Consider the following 23058-nt stretch of genomic DNA (forward strand, 5'->3'; position numbering starts at 1 on the left):
ATTTGCCTTGCCTTCTGTAGTTCAATCTTTAGTACAAAATGTTTTTGCTGAAGTAGTATAAGACACCCCCAGTGCTTTGATTCTTTGATTCCTCAATTGCTTTGACCTTTTGAGATTGTTAGGCTGAAATTATACTGATTTGAAAAGCTGATGAATTAGGCTAACCAAGTATATCCTCTAGTTTAAAGAACCAATTATCCATGAACAATTAAAGGGTAAAAGTTATTGGCACTTCACACTTCTAAAATGACCTTGAATGTGCAATACACAAAGAAAATGTTACAACTGTAGTGACGCTTTCTAATTTCCTCAGAAGCACTGGGGTCCTGTTGAAGGCCCTTTCTGTGTTCGTCACACAGCTTTGTGAATGTTCATGAAGATTTCTTTGATATCATTTGAGCTCCCTGTGGTCCTTCAGCTGATTTAAGGGCCCTGATCTCATCTGTGGCCAAAGGATGGAGAGTGCAGTTCAGGATGGGAATTAGAATGTAAAATTTGCTTCCCCAATCCTGAGCTGGCTGGGCACTGGGCCAGTCCCTAGTGTTAGAGCAGCTCGCAGGCTACTCGTATGCTATGTTGGCTACCCATGGCCTCAAGAGTCTGATACAGCAGCTACAGATCATCCAGGTTTGGAGAAACCCTCTTCACACCCCTCATGCCAGCAGCACAGGAGCTGCTACCTCAGGGCTCTATATTCTGAAGGTTCCTCTATACTGGGATAATCTTCTTGTGGCTGATTATGATGGTTTTAGGGACAGAATTTACCAGTTATGCTTTCCAAAGCATCATAGCACGCTGCAGAATCTGGGCGTACATCTTCACGCGTGATGGTCTCCTCTGCGCTCCTCATCAAAGAGCAGTTCTCAGTGCAACCCCCTCTAAGAATGTGTAGAAGCTGTGAAAGGGCAGTAAATGCTCAGCTCCTCAGCATTATTTTACCCGGCATACTGATCTGTGAGTTAGAGTTGGTTTCCATGGGAGCACAGTATGGAATTTTAAAAAGATACAATATAGAGAAAAACACTGGAAAAGCTCTCCATTTTTTAAAAAAAAGTTCATTATTATGTTTCTGAGAGATCAAAATGTTATGGGCCAAATTCTGGCCTCATTAATAGCAGTGTGAATTGGGGGAAACACCATTGAATGAGCAGAATTACTTCAGATTTACACTGGTTTAATCTAAATCATAATTTGCTCCTATTCCTTTTCTGTAATTCTTGCTCTTCTGTATTGTCCCATCACTTCCTTATGCTGCCAGTTTGCTGCATCCACCCATTGTCTCTGGTCTTGCCCTTGGACTGCAAGCTCTTCGGGGCAGGGACTGTGTTTTTGTTATGTGCTTCTACAGAGCCTAGAGCTGTGGGGCATGATCCACCACCGGGACCCCGAGGCACCACAGTTATACAAATCACAATGTGTACTGCAGGGAACAATTTGTACTACGTGTACAGAACACTCCTGCATTAGCAGGGAGATGCACTTGGTTATTATCTAACAGGCTTTTTGTGTTTCTAATATGTCTGAATCTTTGTTTCTAAAAAATGAGGGTTAAGTCTTGATTCGAATCTGTCACTATAGCACTGCTGATGGCAAACAGATTACAGGAAGTGAAAAATGGAGCGGTCCCGGACAGGTCATATGCAATATGTTGATAATTACATTAAAAAGTTAGATTAAAAGAATGTTACAAAGTTGCAAAGTAAAATGCTCAAAAGTTAAGAAATTCCAGAAATAAGGTGGTCCATGGAAGAGGTGCTAGATCTACTCAATGAAGTATTTATAAGAATATTTTAACATAGGATAACCAATGTATTTTTTTCCTAACCTCATTCTGAGAAACAGGTGAAAACTTTTTTGCTGAAATTTTCCAGAAAATGTCACCCTGAGGCCAATACCCAGGATGGAAAATTTCAGCCCGATGCTTAAAGTTTGGCAAAGTTTTAAGGAACTGAAAATAAGGTCTTATAATGGAATGTGTTGGGCAACATTAATTGTAGGCGTCATTACCTGCCTAAAATAAATGTAATAGCTTATCATTTATTTATTAGGGGCCAGATCCAAATACCCTTACTCATACAGAGTAGTCTCTTTCTGCACAAGTAGTCCCATTGATTTTAATGGAATTACGTGGGGAATAAGGTACTACTCAGTGAACCTCAGTGTATCAGAATCTGACCCTAAACTAAGCCTTACATTGTCTTGGAAAAACCATGATATAAATATTGCCTATCTAGCATGTTCCTCCAACCAACCTTTGTACCATATAGAATTGCTTTATTTTCTTTTCCCAAGAATTATTGCTTGTGCCATGGGCATGAAACGTTATGTGGAGGCGAACATCTCTCTAAAGTCTCACACTACAATCAAATACTTCATGAAGATGTGGAGCAGTGTTAGTGATACTCTTATCTTCATCTTTCTTGGGGTCTCCACCATTGGAGACAATCATGAGTGGAGTTGGCCTTATATTTGCTTCACCATCATTTTCTGTCTTCTTTGGAGAGCATTAGGTAAGGTGAAAAAAACAGATGTTTTCTTTCTGGGAATGAAATGTACGATCTCGGAGTTTATTATGTATCTCATTTAAGTGTTGCAGAGGAGTGACTCTTTGAAAAATACTGATTGCCTAACATTCAGAGCTTAACCTTCAATATTAGCTGCTGGTTCATTTAGTACTTCTCTCTGTATTTCTACCATGTTTTCAACTCACTTTATCACAGCCTTCAATGGAAAATGTGGTTGACAACCTGTGTTCCTGTACTGGATAAGATAAACTGGTTCTTGATCAAATAGGTGGGAGCTTGCTTTTGGAGCTGATCATCTTGAGTATGAATCGTATTGTCTCTTCTTAACATTGTTGTAGGTCTTTGTGCACAGATTGATTCAGGTGGGTGCCTCAGGATTGGCTTGGACTCCTGAGTACACAGCTAGTGTAGAGTATATTCAAGGACAAATGCTGTCTTAATTGGAAGAAATAAGTCATGAATGGGCTTGGTTACATGTGAATCATTGCCCTTAGCTGGGAAGGTGGATATTCTGTATAAACAGTTCTCTCTGCTGTCTGAGCTAATGAGCTGTACTATTAGCTGGAGAAATAGAGGCCTGTGTTCTGTAGTGAAATGTGAATCCCCATGTGCATCTGTATAGCTGAGGGATCAATCCAGAGGCTTTATACACGAGATGTAGCCATCTCTTACAGTAAATGTGGGATATAAATATTTTAAAACGACAGCAGTAACTGTACCTAAAACCAGGCCAGATTCCTCCTGGCCTTTACGTGGGCACAGTGGGCAGAGAGCAAGTGAGAAGCCCTTCACTTGCTTGTTTGGTAAAGGCAGACAGAATTCCAGTTCCTGCAGTCAGAGTAGCACAGTGACTGCTCCTTCCGTACGGCTGTGGGCGTTGCCCTGTGCCCCAAAGAGGGCAGCGAGGATGCAGGACCATGGCTCCATCCATCTGTGAACTGTCCAGCAGAGCTGGCCACTTGGGCAGGAGGAGCGAGCTGTATCCCTTAGAGAGACGTCACAGCTGGCACACAGGGTCTCTCTGCCCTGGGACGCCTGGAGCCATTCTGCTCCCCTGTAGAATGTTCTCCACTGAGCTGGCGTAGCTCTGCACTGCCCATTACCATGAGCTGAGCCTCCAGCTGAGCCCAGAGATTGGAGTTAGCTTGGCCTGCTTTCCTGAACTGAGCCGAACTTCACCACGGAATAACAACAAGTAGGGCTAAGATTTTGTCATGGTTATTTTTAGTAAAAGTCACAAACAGGTCATGGGCAATAAACACAAATTCATGGAAGCCCGTGATCTGTCTGTGATTTTTACTAAAAGTAACTGGGGTGGGGGAGGGCCCAAGCACCGGGGGGGAGCTGAAGTCCTAGCCCAGGGGAGGAGGGACTGACATTTTCAGGGCCCCCGCTACAGCCACGGCAGCTGACAGCTGTTGGGACCCTGCTACCTCCGGAGTTGACAGCTTCAGGGCTCCTGGCGGCTGACCTCTCCAGAGTCTCCAGCTAACCTGGGGCACACAGCTGAAGCCAAGGCTGAAGAAGTCACAGAGAGCTCTCAAAGTCATGGAATCTGAGACTTCCGGGACAAAATCATATCCTTAATAATAAGTAAATGGCCAGCAGCATTGATATAAAAAGTGAAATCTAGCAGAATCGGTTCTGATGTCATTTCCTCCATGTCTTTAACACCACAAAACACATTACTCATGGTATATAAGCCATATATATACCATAGGCCAGATTTCACCCCCTGCATTCATGCTGGCTTCTCGTTTGGCTACTCTAATTTCCTGTCAGTAACATCCCTGTCAAACACGTTTGGAATAGTTCTACTTTGGATACAAATTGCCTTGTTGTCCAGAAATATATGGAAACACATTTCTGCTCCAGACCTCCGGTCTGACTGAGTGGGGTCAATTTTACATTCCTGTCCCTAATCCTCAGGCTGTTTCAGTGTCCAACACTAGTTCAAGCGCTCTCTGTGCTGCTGTAACTTATGTCTGCTAAGTATGGCCCTTAAGGGCACTTACACCTGCTGTAGATTGCTGGAAAGCAGCAGCACGCTGGACATGCCCCCTGTCCTTGTCACCTGCCCACTGTGCTCCTGGCACTGGGTGTGTGATAACCAGGAATTTTCACCATATATATCTATTGATATCTCTATCTTAGGTGCTCATATAGACTCCACTGGTCTCAGCTGCCCCTTTTCATGTATCTTTATCGTCCCTTGGTGGCTCCAGGGTGGGAGACAGGGAGTGTAGTTGGGGCTAGAAGCAGCAAATAGCTTGGGGCCAGGCAGCAGTGTAGAAGCAAAGCACCTCCATATGGAGTCCCTAATATGCTCATGTCTGAGGGGTAGAACCCCTGGTCCCTTCTCTGAGGAGCAGTACCCTTAAATGGGAAAGCTGAAAGGAACCCATAAGCTTATGTCCATGGAGTTTCTGTTCTTTTACGCAGGTTGTTCCTGCATGGAAGAGCACTGGGGCCTTAAAATGGAGGCGGCCAGCATAAATGTGAGACGCCCTTGGTGTGGTAAAGTTTTAAGTTAGCATGTCTAAGAACATAAGCAATCGAGGTGAGCTACAAGATACTTTTTGCAGAGGATAATCCACACACTCTGCAGCATGGGAGGGAAATGATATGAACCAAGATCTCAGCAGCTGTAAATTCTCCTGTAGGAACAGCTGGGAAATGGTAATAGGAAAATGATATCCTGGAAACAGAGCAAATCTGGAGATTAAACTCTGCGTCGGAGCTGGACACTGCCGTGTTCAGAATAACATTCAGTGAGTAACAAACAGTGGATGAACACTTCGCCTTATGATGATGTGGAGGCCCCATGATTACTTTTTCTCTCATCGTATATTTTTAAAGCAGAGGGCTAGACCTCTCTTTTACTCAGCAACCCTAGGATACTCCCACCACTATTTTTTTAGGGATTCTTCCTTGCCATAGAGATACCCAAAACATGCTCCTGGACCAGAGTTTGGAAGCTGTCTTAAAGACAATATATAAACAAATATTATGCAAATAGAGAGACTTAATATAGAGCTTAGTATTGTGCCCTATTTTTCTATTGTCTTTGTCCTTGTTTCTTTACCTCTATGGGCACAATGTATAGAGGGTTTTATATAGGAAGGATTTTTCTGCCTGCTATGACCACTCTTTGCTCTGTAAAAGCCCTTTGGCCAGCAATGGGAGAATGAGCAGGGGGTTGGACTAGGTGACCCCCTGAGGTCGCTTCAAACCTACTTCCTCCGGTGCAGTTATGGGGAGCACAAGGTCCCTTGCCAGTCCCAGCATGTTGGGGTGCACAACGCTATGACAATTCTGAGCAGTTCTGGCTGGCTGTAACTTAGAGCAGCTCCTTAAGATGCCTAAATAATGCTGGGGTCTCACCAGCCCGGAACCCTAATGATCTGAAGGTGGCTTAAACCCTTAAAGTGAGGAAGCTCTTAAAGTGTCACTGCCATTTCCTAATCTGTAGCTAATAAGAGGACTTTCATTTCTGGGATTGTCAGTCAGGCACCTTTCACAACCACTGCAATTCACACAGACAGTTTGTTAGAGAAACAACACAGCTTTCTCGAATAGATGCATGCCAGTTAGAAAACGGCCATGCTAGGGAAAGGTTAGCCATTTAAATGGGCAAGTTAAACAAGACCCAGGGCTAACTTGCTCTTCTAATCACTAGCTTATAAAGCCACACTTCACAATGCAGAGTCATGGGTGGGGAGACCGAGACCAAGTTCTAAATGGGAGCGTAGGGATATGCACAAGAATCCTTTCTTAACGTGCTTGAAATTGAAAATAATCTTCTTAAATCCCGAAAAAAGGTTATGCCCTAAGACATTTACTGGCTTTTACAGTAACCAGCCAAATGCCAGCCCATATATAAGTAGGGGCAATCCCCAAAGACATCTCTGCACCACATTGTAAGTGATTGTAAATGGTCAGGAAACCAGGTGAAAGTAGTGAAAGCCTGGTAACTTGCACTGCTTTGGCATTCAGGGAGCCTGGTTCTCCACAGCCCTGCACCACATGGAGTCACTAACCTTTGTGCAGAATGGGTGGAGAGTGCGGGTGGGGGGGTTGACACTCACTTTGCACAGTGGAATGGACCCCACAATGGAGTGGAGAATCAGGCCTCTTGATACGTGGATCTAACCCTGCAGCCCACAGCTACCATGCAGTATCTTTTCTGTTCTAGGGCCGTTTTTTATAAATCCTATAGTCTTAAGTTAATGTACAATGCTGTCACAAGCACAGTACCTTTTTGCCAAAAAAGGTGGCATCTAGAATTTGTGAAAGCTGCTTCATAAGGTGTCTGTTTAGAAACCACTAACGCAACCAGAAATAGCTTTGTGGTTAAAACTTGACCTGAAGTTTGATAGGCTCATCAAGCAAATTACTTAAATGGGATTTACAGTGGTTAACAATAAGACATGACAGGATTTGCTTTATTGGCTATTAACACATGACTACATTCGCTGTTAATGACTGACTGCCATAAAGGCACCTGGAAGTACGTTTATTGGTCAATTATGCACACCCTTGAGTGTTTTATTATGATAAAACTGTTTCCTTTGTTTAAAATGTTTGTTTCAAAGGAAGCGAAAAAAGCATTCGGAATTATTTTGACTCCTTGCTTGGAAATAGCTCATGGCAGGAGGGTAACAAACAATGGCAGTAGCAATTATTAAAACCCCCAATAAACTGCTCTGGCATTCCAAGAACAGGTAGTAACCCTCAAGTTCTGTATTTACTTATCACATTACTGTAAAAGGTTTAATAACGTAGACAGAAAGAGCAAAGAAGAGATGACACCAAAATCAGCCCTGGCATAAGTAGGTGTGAATCCCACGGACTTCAAAGAGATCTAAATTCACATTCATTCAAGGGTTAAATTTCATTTAGCATTTTGGTTCTTGGGTCACTAATTTACAATATTTAGGGTATGTCTGTGCTTGGAGCTAGGGATGTAATTCCCAGATCAGGGAGACATACACTAGCTATCATCAAGTTAGCATGCTCAAAATAGTAATGTAGACATGGCAGTGACTCCAACTAGCACCCCTGAGTACATATCCATGGGGGCGGGTGGGTTTGTACTTGGGGTAGCCGCCACTTGCCACTACTCATGCTGCTTTTCTTTTCTGTAAGAAACTTTATCACTGTTTTTTCTTGCAACCTGAGGACCCCGAACCTGAGAATAAAGCTCTTGTGAGAGGTCTTTGTGGTGAGAAGTTTTTGTTGTTATTTGGAGCAGCTGGGCCCCCTCCCCCAGGTTCCAGGACCTCATCCTACTAATAGAGCCCCTCTGATTCTCTCGCTTATGCTGCACTAAATCAGGAATAACAATGCTGAATCTAGCAGAGTGGAATGACACTGGCATAATCCAGAGGAGGTCAGAAAAGTGCAGAAAATTAAGCATTTGAGTTGGTGACAGCAATTCCCATAACACCAATATTTTGCCATCCTCCAAAGAAGTTAGAGCTTTCTGCTATCTGTCTGTTACGGTGTTTTTCCAAAAGGAGAAATATGTTGGCCCAAATAGTTAATCATATGCAGCTGCTTGAACCAAACAGACCTGAAGTTAATTTAAGGGACATAAATGATAATTGACTATGTGGATGGAAATATATTTATTACTAACCACTCCTACTTAAATATGGTGCTTGAAATGAATTTGAGTGTGAAGAATTACTGGCTGTGTTTGGCTCCTATCTAGATGTGAAATATGTCTCTCTGTAAAACTTTTTCAAACTAAAAGTGTTATTGTCAGCTAGATAGAACATTGAAAATGAAAACTGGAGTTCTTGTCATCATGTGCTCTTCTTGGCCTTAATTCCCTGGTGCTCCTGGAGCTGGGAATACATCATTGCCACAGTTTGTTAATCATGTTCGCTATTCCAAGATTTCTTGTCTTCTCCAAATTATTCTTCAGTGTGATAGAAATTGGTTATTCCTAGTTATCAGAAAGGTGTGGGGAGGTGTTTGTGTATTGTTGTTTTTAAAGTTTATTTTCCATCACATAAGGTGGATGTTGTCTTTAAAACATTTTTTAAAAAGCTGTAATGATTGGGTGGGTGGGGGAAAGGGAGCAGAATTAATGACCCTCTTGTGTCATCAGCTCTCAAAGCAGCAATGAATCTTGAAGATTAATCTTCAAGAAATGAAATGTTCAGGGTCTCTGTTGTTATTGCTTAATTATAGTCACTGTTCCAGAATTTAAGAGCCTGACTCCGATCTCATTTGTACAGGTTCCATTGGCTTCAATGGAGCAAAGCCTGGTTTAATTAGGTCAGAATCAGGCCCTAGAAGATTAGATCCACATGCATGTTTCTTTCTCAGTATCTGTAACAGGGATATTGTGAGATTAATAGGTCCACAGTTTGACCTACTATACTATTTTGCTTCTGGTTATTTGCAAATGATTATAAATTACATCAGTTGCTGTGGCATCTTTCGCAAACTTAAAGTTCACCCATTATCAATCTCTGTGAATTAAGAGACTGCCAAATACACAACAAGTTTAATGCACTTACAAAATATATAAAGTATTTAGTGTGCCCTGGCTGTTGCTTAAAACCAACTGCTGTTCAAAAGATAACCTATAACTAAATGATTAAAAACAATGAGAGTTCTGTGGCACTTTAAAGACTAACAAATTTAAGTTTTGTAGGCATAAGCTTTCGTGAGACTCAGCTCACTTCAGCTCACTCAGTCTCACGAAAACTTATGCCTACAAAAATTAAATTTGTTAGTCTTTAAAGTGCCACAGAACTCTCGTTGTTTTTGCTGTATACAGACTAACACGGCTACCCCTCTGGAACTGTTCTAAATTATTAAAATAAACCAGGTTGGCAGCTTGCCTTTGAGAGAGTATTTATCACTCAGGAAATCCAATAATTAATGACCAATTAGAATGAATCAACTCATGTTTAAGTTAATTCCCAGGGTGAGACCCCACATTATTATACCGATGAATGTGAATTCTTGGACCTTTGCATTACTCTTCATATGAAACAAAGAGTGACTTTTAAAAGATTTTTTTAAAACTGCCATCAAAACAAATATGTTAATATACTGTATTTTATTATGATAGTTATTATTGATTAAATACTCAGTTAATACTTATCACTTATTCACTAACCTGATTTGTATATTTTAGGAACACCTCCATGTTGGCCACATACATAAACTAAAACTCTGGGTCAAGCCTCATTCTTGCTCTAAAAGGAACCCCAGTTTCAAGAATAGGTTCCGACGACCCACAAGGCTGATAGTATCCAACAAGGGAAATTACCAAAATATCAGTAGTCCAATGTCTTATATATATGAGACCTGCTAATCTGTGGCCAATCAACACTATTTCCTGTCTCCTCCAAGTCAGACATAGCTGGTCTGGATTCTTGGCTATTCTGAGCTAGTCCCTGATGGATGGAAACCCAGGGGATCTGACCAGTGGAGCAATTTAGTATGTTACCAAAATCTTCCCTGCCCTATTCCTTCTGATGTGTAATTTGTTCGCAGTGTAATAGCCACTTACTTTAAGCTCTTTCCTACCATTATGAATGCTGGGTAAATTCTCGTCTTGCTTGATAATTTCCCATTTTCTTTCCTATTTTATAGGGGTTCTTGTATTGACTTTCTTCGTGAACAGATTACATGTGAACACTGTCACCAGTAAGGACCAGTTTATTATAGCATATGGAGGTCTTAGAGGTGCCATCTGTTTCTCTCTGGTTTTCTTGCTCCCTGACTTTCCTAGAAAGAAGCTCTTCATTGCAGCCACAACTGTAGTTATTCTCTTCACTGTGTTTGTACAGGTAAGAATGCCATCAATAGGGCAGAATGATAATCAGTCTAATTATTACGTAGTGCATGACTGTTTTTGTTTCAGATACATGAACGATGCTGACACTCTTTAGATTTAGTGTGGATACTAATGGACACAAGAACTGAACATGAAGCTATCAGACCTTTCCTTGTATCAGGCATACAGAGGTTAGAGTTCTTAATGAACGAGGCAGGAGTTGGGAGAATGTGTCTTTATATTCGTGTAGTTGACAACAATTGGCGAATATCATTGTTAGGCCTTGGCTATGTGAGTCTCTTCCATGCTGGCAAACCCCACCTTTGCACTGGTGCAGCTCTACCAGGAGTAGTAATGGTGAAAAGTTTAGTAGGAAAAAGCTAACGTAGATATCCCTTTAAAGTGAGGCCTTTACATATTTTACACAGGAGCAGAAAGAGCACCAAAGTAAAATACACTAGGATCTGATACCCGATGAAGGAGAAAAATAGGTGTTATGCTGGGCATTGTCATAGGGTTGCCATCTCAGAGCATCCTCTCCTGGCAGGAGCTTTTACCTCAGTTTCCCCTTCCCAGGGCTCCTCAGGAAAACTTCTCCAACACACTCTGGACTGTACAAAGGGTTCATTTATTAATATGGACATCTCAAATCACAAAATAAACATCAGTCCATAACTCAAAAGGTTCTGGCTCCATTGTCTTGGTGACTTGAGGTCCTTTGTCTCAATCATGCTTTAGGCTGGAGGGCTCTCATGCTTCCCCCCCAGGAGTCCCCTGCTAGATACAAAAGCTCAAACGAAGCAATACACAAACAAAGTGCACCCAACCTGCGCTTAATAAAAGTCTCATGTCCCTTTTGGACTGTTCCCCGTTCCTCACCCGTTTTATGGGACAGCGGCCACAGGGCACTCCCCAGTACTCCCTCTTGCTCCACAGGCTTCTTCTCTCACTCCCCAGGGTGCCCAGCTAGTGGCCCGTCTCCCTATTCTCAGGGAGCGCCTGCAGTGCTTTCTGCTCTCTGCAGTGTTTCTCTCAGGCAGTGAAAGCCCCACAGCTGCTCTCTCTGCCCCAACCCACCCAGGTCCCCTGCTTTAGCGCCCAGGTGCCCTCTCTTAAACCTGTCTGAGAGTCAGCTGAGCTGACCAGTCAGAGGTGCACTGGCCTCTTCCCTTTTAAAAGGCCATTGCTGTCCTGGGACAGGCATTTTTGGATTTTGTAGTAAAACGGATCTTTAGTTAAACCCTCCTGCAGACGAGGTCAGTTCTCACTACACCAGAGGGAGAGAACAAAGTAACTGAAGCATTAAACCCACTTAGCACTTAGGGCAAGATTTTTAACAGAAACTAGTCATTTTGAACATCTCAGTTTTTGGCATGAGACAATTTAAAGGGGCCTGACTTTGAGAGGGTGGTGAAAATCAGACCTCTTTAAGATACATACAGCAACTGAGGCAACCAAAATCACTAGTCACTTGAAATTCTTGGCTTTTGTGTATATGTCAGAGAGAGTTTCACATACATGCAAAAAGGCAGGTATTAGCCCTTTATGATGTTTCACTGAAAGAAGGCCAACACTTGTGATATCTTTAAATTGCCATTTCGTCTTGCATTGAAAAAGGATGAGGGTTGTGTGGATAGTTATAAAAATAAGAAGAAGTATAAACAAGTATAGAGCTTCATTACAGTCCAGTTCATGGAAGGAGTGGATTTTAAGGGTTCATTATTCCTCAAGAATAATATGACAAATAAGACGATAGCACACGTGTTAGCCAAATGCTCTTGTCTTACAGCCCAAGGTGGCACAAATATATTAGCTTGCTAGTAAGATAAAAAGATAGCAACTTCATTGACTTTCTCTAGATATTTTGTAATGATAAGAAATGAAATTATGAAAAAGGGTCCAATTAGCTAAATGCACAATTGTTAATCTCTGCAATCTCACAAATGACGTAATTTTTCATAGATGCTTCTGATGATGGTTCAGAATTTGTGTCCATGTTTACCCAAAGTGAGGTAAAGTAGAGACTCCGCCATTAGTTGCCATGCACTGAAGTGAGTCCTGCTCCTGTTTCTATTTAAATCAATGTAGGTTTTGTTATAGACTGCAGTAAAATGGGGATCAGGCTCCTAGAATTCTAACAGTAAGTTAATGGCCCGCCTGTCAAATGATCTAATTTTACATTGGGAGTCTAATGGCAATTAGAATAAAAAAAGTTAATTCCAAAATCCTTCTGTCTGTGAAATTTCTTGCTTTCATGTTTCTGTTGTTTCACTGTATGTTGTTCTCTCTTCTTTACAATGTCCCACTTTTATTTTAAAATGATTCCTAATTCCCCTTTCGTATATGTAAATGAAGGTGAATGATTTCCCATCATTTCAGTGTGTGTTAATACTGAAGGGTTTTAAGACCTACTTTGATTGTGGAGTCGGTTTATAACTAGTGTGCTTCCCTTTAAGGAAAAATGCACATCGAGAACATCTCTTGGCATTCAAGTGCCATCTAGTGGTTAAAATATTCCTAGATGCTTTTTAGTTTGCTAACGATTTTGGCCCTGATGATCTGCTGCCCTGCGTGTTGTCATCATGCTGCAGCAGTAGTGACGCCATAACTGCAGCAAGGTTCTTGTTTAAAGACTAGATTTCAAACCTCTCTAAAATGCACTTGCATAGTTAGTTCAGCTTGAAAACTGACATGTCAGGTCAGGGCCCAAGGCGAGTTTGTGGTGGAAGTTTGGGGTTATCTGACTAAGGATCTCCCAAGACAGAGGCATCCCAAAATTTTCCTGTTTTTAAAAGTATAGGGTAAGGTTCAGGGCCTTTATTTCTGCATAACTGCTTATGGGAAATACATAATGCTTGATATTCTTGCTTCCTGTAATGAACATAGCCTTATCTTCCCCCCTGCTCCCATTCCATTGGCAGAGTTGGTTGAGCAGAGCAGCACAGAAGATCTGGGGCAGTTCTACTGCATGCGTCTATATGAGACAAGATTCAGAAAGTCAGTGTAAGGAGTGGTACCATGTAGCACTGCTGCATGCGGGCTTCTTACACCTATGTGCACAAGCTACAGACAGATTCACCAACCCAATACCTGCCCTTCTCCCCCAACCCACTTCCCACCACACAGAGGGTGGCTCTTCGGAAGCTCTGAAGCCACAATTACAGGTGCAGAGTGGCTTCACTGCTGACCCACACCCAGTGGGAGAGAATTTCTTCCACGTTGCCCCTGCTGAACTCCCTAGCACACTGCTCATGCTCAGGCTGCATATGGGGGTGAAGATTCACACCAGTATGTTTTACAATTGCCCCTGTACAGCAAAGCTTCCATGCCTCCTCATATGTGATACGATCAACGTGGCAAAATCAGTAATGAGCTTGATATGCCAATGTGACTGGGCCTGGAGTTGAGTCACGCAGGCAGCTGGATTTGTATCTCTACTGTGAAGTATCGTTCTCACTCCTATCGGCAGACTGAATTGAGTGAGCGGAGGCCAGTGGGTGGGAAAAGGGTAGCTAGGTTCAGATTGACAAGTTTTAAGATGCAAATGTGGGTCAGAAATTGAAAAGATCCGGTCACTTGGCAGGACTGCTCCTGCAGAGACTCTCTGAGTCTCTGACAAAGGTTGCTTTAAGGCAGCAGTTCCATTCTGCAGAAGCTTTGTAAAATAATTCTCAGGACAGTAGAAGGGCTTTTGTGTAACCTCGGAGCTCAAATGATGTCATCTCCGTGCAAAAGGGTGGGACTCCTGTGTGGGTATGTGTCAGAAGAATGACCCTTTGACCGTGAGTCATTCAGCAGAAACTTAGTATTCATGAAGATTAGCATGATTCAAATTCTGGGTACTTGTGGCACATGGGTGGCCGGTGAACTCCAGTTAGGGAATGCTAGCCCATGGCCCCGCCCCTCCAGCCGTACCCCACTCCTTCCTCCCCTAAGCCAACCTCCAACCTTCCAGCCAGCCCAAGCCACCTGCCCCCCAGCTGCAGCCAACCGGGACCCTGTGCGGGCATGGCCCAAGCCTCCCCGAGTCCCAGCCGAGCCGCACATGGCCCAAGCACCAGGTGGCCCCGGAGCACCAGCCGGGTGTGGCCCCAGCCGCCCCAAGTCCCCACAGGGCAGCGCCAGCACCACTTGGCTCCAGCTGCCCCGAGTCCCGGCTGGGTGGCGGGTTGCGCCAGCACCACCTGGCCCCAGCAGCCCCGAGTCCTGGCCGGGCCACATGTGGCCCCTGCGTGGGGCGGCCCTGGTTGCCCCTGAGCGCCGGCCAGGCACGGCCCCAGCAGCCCCGGAGCACTGGCTGCCCTGAGTTCTGGCCGGGTGGCCCCAGCACCATGTGGCCCTGACTGTCCCGAGTCCTGGCCGGGCCGCAGATGGCCCCAGCACCGGGCAGCCATGGCCCCAGCCGCCCCGAGTTCCGGCCGGGTGGCCCCAGCACTGGGTGGCCACACAGCCGCCTCAAGTCCCAGCTGCACATGGCCCCCGCTGCCCCGAGTCCCATCCCCACCCGCTTTGGGGGAGGCTGAACTGCGGTGCTGCGGCAGCACCCACCTATTTTGTGGACGCAGCAGGAAGGGGTGGGGACCCAGGGCGGAGTGTGGGTGGGGCCATGCCTGGCTCTTTGGGAAGGCTGAGCCTTCTCCCGTCTATTATACTGACCGCCCGTGCTGTGGCATCATGTAGCAGAGACAGCCACAAGAATCAGAAATATTTAAACTTGCTTAAAGGAACAACAACCTTGACATGTCCCAACGTAGCAAAAAATAAAAGCGATAGATCAGATATTAAAGAAAACCTTTCAAAAACTATCGAGTGTAAATTGGTCCCATACCCTGTGAAGTCAATGGAGGTCCTCAAAGAGCTTTTGGCTTTGTCTTGAATGCCATAAAGGAGCTTCATTTTTTTTCTCTCAATGTCATTTAAAAACTGAATGCCATGTTCTCTATTTCCAGTTCACTCTCTCTACTTATTCCGACCGGGATGTTCCTGGTGATATTGCTAACAAGGAACTGTTAAATTGGGAAGGTTTTTGTTTTGGATTTTGTGTGTCATGTGGACACTTGTCCATTAGCAACTTGATTGACACCAGTAATACATTTTGCACAGGTCATAGACAGCCATCAGTCAGTACTAACTAAGGCCACGATCCAGCAAGTTATCCATGTGGCTGCAGGACTCTCCCCCCACAGATTTCTTTTGAAGTAAATGGGGCTCTGCACAAGCACAGGGACCTGCTTGCATAAAACAACGCTCAGGATCAGAGCCAAAGAAATCTGTGTCTGTATATGTGAGAAGTTGGGAGTCATGGTCACAGAACTCAATACTGTCAGTTTAAATCGAAAACAAACCCAGCTGATTATACAGCAAAAGACAAGAGGCCAAATTACATAGGCGCCGCTTAATTTGCAATATGTGTTATTTCTAAATTTGTAAGATTTATATTATTTACACTGAATGTTGATGAATTCTGTATTGACATTAGTGGTTAAAATGACACATTAATTGTTCTTGCAATTAAAGCTGTCCTCTGTGCCAACTCTTGTGACATTCAAGAGAGTCATGAGCATCAGCTACTGTATCATGTCTACTGCAAGCATAGTCTAGGAAAGTCATTGCTTGAAGTGGTAAATTTAAGAGATATAATGGATTATAATCACAGCAGAACTTCCAAACTTCATTCATGAGGCCATGGGCATTTTTTTTAACTCTTTCTCTCCCTTACCCCTCCCTAGTTAGAGTCATAAATAAATCACAGACTGACTGTAAAGATTAATAACAGATGACACTCTAAATAAAAATGTGAACAAACCTGGCACCCATTTCACAGTAGGCAAACACTTAGCTTGGCTCTGCAGGATGCTGAGTCCCTCCTGCAAGGTGCTGAGCACTGTTATCGGTTAGTATCTTTAAATTTACACCAGAGCTCTTTCTATAACACATACTGTAGCTCAAATAGAAGTTATCGGCTTTACAGCTGGTGAAATTTTTCACTGGAATGTTTTATTCACCAAAACATGACATTTCAAGATGACCAAAACTGTTTTAATGAATTCAGGTTGAATTTGGCAAATAAATTTGTCCTAATAAAAAATGAAAGACATGTTTTTTTTTAAAGTCTCAATGAACCGTTTCAACATTTTAAAAATAGAATTGTTTTCACTTTTCATTTGGAAATGACATTTTCTTTCTAAATTTAGATGATTTGTTTAAATTTTTTGAAAATGGTAAAAAACACCTGAAAATGTAACATCATAAAAAGAAAAAATGAAAAAAACTAATTTTGGATTGAACAAAATGTTTTGTTTGACCTGAAATGATTTTAAAAAATTGTTTAGGTGAGGAAAAAAAAAGAAGAAAATCAGTTTCATTTTGACTCCAAATGTTTTTGGCCACCAAATTGAAAAATCAATTATTTGTGCAGTTTTGACAGACCTGAGGCACAAATTTGTGACCTGTATAATGCAAAAGGTAATGCAAGTCCCTGAGGCCTTAAAACCTATGAATGTGTGACAGGACCAGGATCATTAACCTAGTTTGTCTGTTGTAAGTAAAGATTTTGGGCTGCAGAGAAGTACAGAGTTTTTCCAGATGACATTGGCTTCACGTGTTGTTCCTTTCTAATGGAAAATAGCTGAGGAGAGAGACTGGCCCAAAGAACGCCTCTCACTGCAAACAAGTCGGGATTTAGTGCAGCAAGAGCTGGGTTGCTTGCTAATTTTGTATTGACGTTGGTGATCCTGTTCAACAGGGAATTTTCAGCACAGGCAAAAAGGTACATAATCTAGTACTTTGAAAAGTTGATTTGATGTGAAGAGAGCCTGATTTGTGTGTGTGTGTGTGTCATTATGCTGCAGGGAATGACCATCCGTCCTCTTGTTGACTTATTGGATGTGAAGAGAAAAGGAGAAAGTGTGCCCACCGTGGGGGAACAGATTCACATCCGGGTAAGTGGCTCAGTTCTTTATGTCTAGCCAAAAGGTGGGTGTGATGAGAGCATTTCAATACACATTGCTAATAGGCCATGATCACGCCAAGCAATTTGTGTGTGAGGACCCTTCACCCCTTGCAGAGTCCTGTTGAGTTCAGCTGGGCTCTGTGAAGGCAGATTCCTTTTCAGGCGCAGGGATCATATGCAGGTAGTAAGCCCTGTTATTATTCTTTTTTGGATTGCAGTAGCACATAGGGACCTGATCGGGGTGCCATTGTGCTAGGTGCTGTACCTGCCCCCAAAGAATTTACTGACTAACTTAACCTGTCCTTTCTGCCTGTCTGGAAGGCATCAAGCTTTACTAATTGGGGAAATGACCCTGCATTCGTACTCTTTGCACCAGGCACTAACCCCAGCTCTGGACCTAGTGGTAAGAAGTTAGCATGTAGGCTTAGCTGTACTTCTGTTTTGACTAAACTTTTGTGTTTCTATGAGAGTTCTGGCTGGCCACTAATAATCACCAAATGCTAGAAGGACAGCCTCCAACATAAAAGAGCTGAAAGCAAAGGAAAACAGAGCCCCACATGTGGGCAGAGCTCTGTGCCACAGGGGCTGGCTAGGACACAACAGCAAGTCTAGTGTTAGTGTTTTTGTATATATTCATATACATGACAATTACATCCCTCAGCTTCAGTGCCTCAGCAGCAGCCTGTTCCAAGGCCCACTGCAGTCATTGAAAAGACTCTGATTTGATTCAGGCCACAGAATTAGGAGTAATGAATCCTCTTCTTCGGATGAAGATACTCCTGATACAAAGAAGGACTGCTGTGTAGTTGTTTTCTGTGTCCAGGGGCTTAAGCCCACATTTGCACAGCTACTCCCCACCCACCCACACACGCATTAGAAATGCCCACTTTACTGGCTTTGCAAACATATGGTGGGCAGAGGCTGAGAAATCCCCTCATCATCTGATTTATGCAGAACAGCTTCCATGCTGTTTGCTACCCTGCTTGTGTGCACAAGCGCTGCACAAATAGCCTGCTGGAGAGACAAGCAAAGAGTTGTCATGTGAGCCCCGGAGCAAGACTGGGCCCTGAATAAGTGGTAAATTTAATTGGATGTTAATTTGTAGCTTCAAATTGCAAGGGATTATCACATGCAAAAAAAAAACAAATGTATTTTGTTTCCCTAACACAGTGGTGCAGAGTTCTAAACTAATTTAATTTGGTGGACTTGGCTCACTTCCTATTTGGGTTAAATATCAGTCATTGCTATGGTGACCTAAAGAGCCTTCTTGTAATTGGAAAACTTTATTTAGTGTCTTTCAACTTTGGTAGATCTGATATGGTGTAATATTAACAGTCTCTCGTATGTGAGAGGTGACAGCACTACAATTACAAACATACCCTTCCTGAGGTCATTTTTAAATAGTTACACGAACAGGAGTGACACAGAGCAGGGAAGTTAAGTGACTTGCCTGTAGTCACACAGCAGGTCAGTGGCAGAGTTATCAGTAGACCCCATATCTTTACACTCCCATGCCAGTTCCTTTATCTACAGGACCATGCTGCCTCTAGGACAAACTGGGCTACATCCTCAGCTGTGACAAATTTCAGCTCAGAGCAGCTGTAGGGAATGGGGGGAGACTGTAGGGGCTTGAAACTTGGCCCAGTCTCAGGGATGGTCTAAGTTCCCTAGGGACTCTTATGCCAGTTAGGGATTGCTGGAGTGCAGTGTGCCCTGGACTAGCTCCCTTCCACCTCTGATATGCCCTTATGCCAAGTGGCCAGGGAGGGGCTACACCAGCTCCAGGGGTTCTCAAACTTTTTTGGAAAACATCTCATACTGTGACAACCCCCCACAAAAGAGATGACCTCCCCCCCATACCATGTCATCTTTACTGGCATGCTCCAGGGCTGATAGGTCGTGACCCCCCGATAATAACCTCGCAACCCCTGAGTGGTCACAAGCCCCAGTTTGAGAACCCCTGAGCTATGCTGACAGAGGATTCCAGCTTGCCCGGGGAATGTTCAGTTGCCTGCTTGGGGTAGGTTTAGAGCTCTCCTTCGTACCACTGCAGCAGCCAGAGGCACTGCAGTGTGGGCCAGCATCTAGCCCAGGGGTGCTCAAACGTTTTATGCTTGGACCCCCTTTGAAAATATTTCAGGCTGTGATGACACCCCTCCAAAAAGTGGTGACCGGCCCCCCCCCCCCCCCCATACCATGGCACCTTTACTTCTATGCTGCGGCTGGTGGCGGTGCTGCCTTCAGAGAGGGGCACCTGGCCAGCAGCCGTTGCTCTCGTGACCCCCCCCCCCAAATAATTTTCTGATCCCCTTTTGGGTCGGGACCCCCAGTTTGAGAAACCCTGATCTAGCCCACTGTGTCTTACGTAGCACGGCAAATGGGATGTTTAAACATCAGCTTGGAATCTAGTCCCTTTGAAAACCTGAGTCGCTAGTCTCACTGCCAATACTGCCATTATTACACACACAAATCAAATGAAAAGGGGAGCTGGCTATAGAAGGAAAACGGGTCGTGAAAGTTCACAAAATGCTGCCAAACTCTCCCATGAAACAGATTGGAAAGGCTTTGTTTTCAATCTGCTCGCTTTCAGTTCTCGTCATCCAAAGTGTTGCTTGCAACAATAGTTGGTATCGTGGCAGTGAGATTTTTTACTAGGCAGTGTGCCTGGAAGCATTTTGTCAAGTGTTAGTTATGAATAGAATTTGTTTTTAAGGCAAATCATTTTTACCTGAGTTATAATTCCTAAGGAATATTTCTTTTCTCTTTTTAACAACAACAACTAACATGAAAATACAGGTGTTTGCTCTGAGAGCACTTGTAGGAAACGGGCTTGGCTTTCTCCCAATTAGTATGTATTACTGGGCTTTGTCTAAGGTTAATGGAACAGTTCAATAGGCTGAAGAGGCTTTTCCTATAGCGAACAGGAAACATTTTCTTCTTTTGTTAGAGCATGAATGGTAAATCATCTCTAAAGATGTGTTTATTGGGTAATGTGAGCTGGAAACTGCTATGTACTAATTAAGTAGACAAGGTAACAATGCAGGTAGCTAGAAAGCAGGCACTCGGGTACCCAGAGGAAGCTTTCGTCATTTAATTTATTTCTTCAAAGGGGATAATTGTAATGCTCAGTCTGGGATCCCATTTTACCATTTTGACTGAATACAATTTAGGATTTTTTAAACTAAACTTTTGCGGTATTAGTGTTACGAATAGTGGTCCTTACTCTGTAGTCTTTAGGCAGCCAGATCTTTTGCCTAATGCTGGACTGGAAACAGATATCCATAAATATGAGTAGATCTGCCGATCTGCTGCCTTGGTGGGTCAGTGACCTCTCTGTGACAGTGGCTGGGAGTGAACTTCACCTTGTCAGCAACGGTGATACACAGTCACAAAAGGAGAGCTCCTCTATTCCTGCCTGGGCCTGGCTGCCGCTGGCATCTTCCCATTGTTCACCTTTTTCAACGAAAGCTACCCTTGCTGGCTGTTAACCCTTCATACTACAGAATGTTTCTCTCCATTCAGTCCTACCTCCACTTTTCCTTGCCCACCAGTCCCCATTTCCTGCTGTTTCCTACCTCTCCCTAATTCTAACTCACCCTTTGAGAAAGAGCTGCCGGCTACTGCTTGACAGTCTGCCTGCTCCTCCCCTCCTAGCACCTTTCCAGCCAAGGTACAGAATGGTTTGTAGCTACTCTATGGTGGTGATCAGTTGCCTGTCAGCACCACACTATTGGTGCTGTACAAATAATAATAATAATAATTAAAAACCTTCCTGTCAATGATTCAGGCTTCTGATCCTTGTGATTTGAATCCATAAAGTGTAAAGATGGGCCAGAGATGTAGTATCTGCAGACATCCCCTAAGATTTAATGGGTAAATGATTCACCTAATTCACTTACTTATCCAAAAATAGGGGGTTGGATATTTGTTACTCAAACTAATCTCCGCCTGGGAGACCAAGTATTGTCTTATTAGCATTTAGTACCACTAACTAAAGGGAAAAATGAAACCCTATAAATATAAAAGGAGAGAAATGAGAAGGAAGACTTTGGCATCAAATGTCATGGACTTCCCCTCCCAAGGCACCCTTAAAGGCCCTGGCTTGACAGTGTGCTTTTCAGTAGTGTTCCCATGGTTGAGTTAGTTTAACATGACTGAGGAGCCCCAGTAGGGGGCAGTCTAATACATCTGAAGCTAGGTTAGGTTGCTGTGTTGCAGCCTCAAGGAATCCAAAGAGTGGAGGAGGCTGGATTTAGAGAGTACTGTCACATGATTAACCCCTACATGCTGAAACCTTAGTATAGTTCTGTCTGCAAAAGGAGTTTTCTCTAACTAGAGTTGGTTGACACTTCTTAGTGCACAGGAACAATTGTCCAATGGGGTAATGAACAGTGGTGTAGCAAAGTCTGCTGCCTGTTGTACTGATGACAACAAATGGGGAGGCAATATGGGAAAATCAGAAGATTTTTTTAAGGTTGAAAATTTCCCTGTTCAGAATCTTTAACATAGAAACAAGCTGCTTGTATTTAAGAGGTAATATGGTCATTGATTTTATTTAGTAGTATGCAGGTATTTATTATTCCAGGAGACGCTCCAGCCATATGTAGTCAGCACCTATGCATAAAATACGTCTTTGTCCTGTGACAAGTTGCTCTCCAAACATTCAGTATGAGCTTTCAGTGCTTCTCAAGCCTCACTGTGCCAGGGCATGCAAGGTGTTGGCCAGCCTGTACGTATCAGAAAGAACAGATCCATGTCCCTCAGTGATTATTCTCTGTTTGCGCAACCCTGAAAGGAAGAAAGAAGGCAAATCACTCATTGTACTCTGGAACCAAGGAATATGCAGGGATGATTGAATGGGGAATTATGCAGACAGCTCCTGTTCTTGTTTGCTGAAGCTGTGCACCTCATTGAAAATGTCCCCCATTTTGTCTGTTGGCTTTTGGTGTTATCCAGCAGAGTTCATCATGTATGCAATAATACACCAGGGAATAGCAATATCCTCTCTTCTGTTTAGTTCTTGGATCATTTGCTGGCTGGCATAGAAGATATATCTGGACACTGGGGACAGTATTACTGGAAAGACAAGTAAGGATTTGCCAAAAATACAACTGTGTACATGTTTGGAGGGGGAAAAAAAAGTCTGGTTTCTGTTTCCATAAGGTTCCATTGGGGATAGCTGAGCTTCATTCATCCATGTGTCATAAAGCAGATGACAGCCCCAAACAAAGAGGGACAGCTTTGCTTTTCTTTCCTCAAGCTCAAAAGGTGTGACCAGGTTGTCCGGGCACCAAACCAGAAGAGACTGTCCCTGTTTCTAGGTGAAGATTCCCTCCTCCCCCCTTTTGGATGTCAGACATAGTGGTACTTCACTGACAGAGGATTCCTTTCTTCTCTTCCCAGAACCTTTCCCCTCAGTCAAAACAAAAACATGGAGATGTTTGTAAATGAAGGGCTTCTACCAGGTGTCATGTCAGCACCATACATAACGCTTGTTGCTTCAAGGATTGGTCTGTTGGCATATTCCTGTGTTGTGTTGATTAGAGCTCTGGTCCTGCAAGCACACACATACTTAACTCCCACATTTGAGTAATCCCATTGATGTCAAAGGGGTTACTCGCATGCATAAAATTAAGCACCACGTATGTGTAAGAGTTTGCTGGGCAGGAGCCATAGCCCTTCCTTTCCAGGGAACCAGCTCTTTCTGATAGGGTGTGCTGATTTGATATAGCAGGGACACCAATAAAGTCCTGTCACCATTTGGGCTTTTTCATATC

General features: G+C 43.4%; 1 protein-coding gene across 1 annotated transcript in view; it reads left to right on the plus strand.

Moving 5' to 3' along the window:
- Window positions 1-23058, plus strand: part of LOC137153866 (sodium/hydrogen exchanger 2-like) — a 54014-nt gene that overhangs the window by 10441 nt on the left and 20515 nt on the right. Inside the window, exons 4-7 of the mRNA XM_067549681.1 lie at window positions 2293-2510; window positions 10146-10342; window positions 17181-17270; window positions 22299-22369. Coding sequence (XP_067405782.1) covers window positions 2293-2510; window positions 10146-10342; window positions 17181-17270; window positions 22299-22369 — 576 coding nt within the window. The remainder of the gene's footprint in view (window positions 1-2292; window positions 2511-10145; window positions 10343-17180; window positions 17271-22298; window positions 22370-23058) is intronic.

The sequence above is a fragment of the Emydura macquarii genome, unplaced genomic scaffold (assembly GCF_026122565.2).
Source record: "Emydura macquarii macquarii isolate MOO-44397 ecotype Brisbane River unplaced genomic scaffold, CSIRO-AGI_Emac_v2 contig_1253, whole genome shotgun sequence".
Taxonomy (NCBI): domain Eukaryota; kingdom Metazoa; phylum Chordata; order Testudines; family Chelidae; genus Emydura; species Emydura macquarii.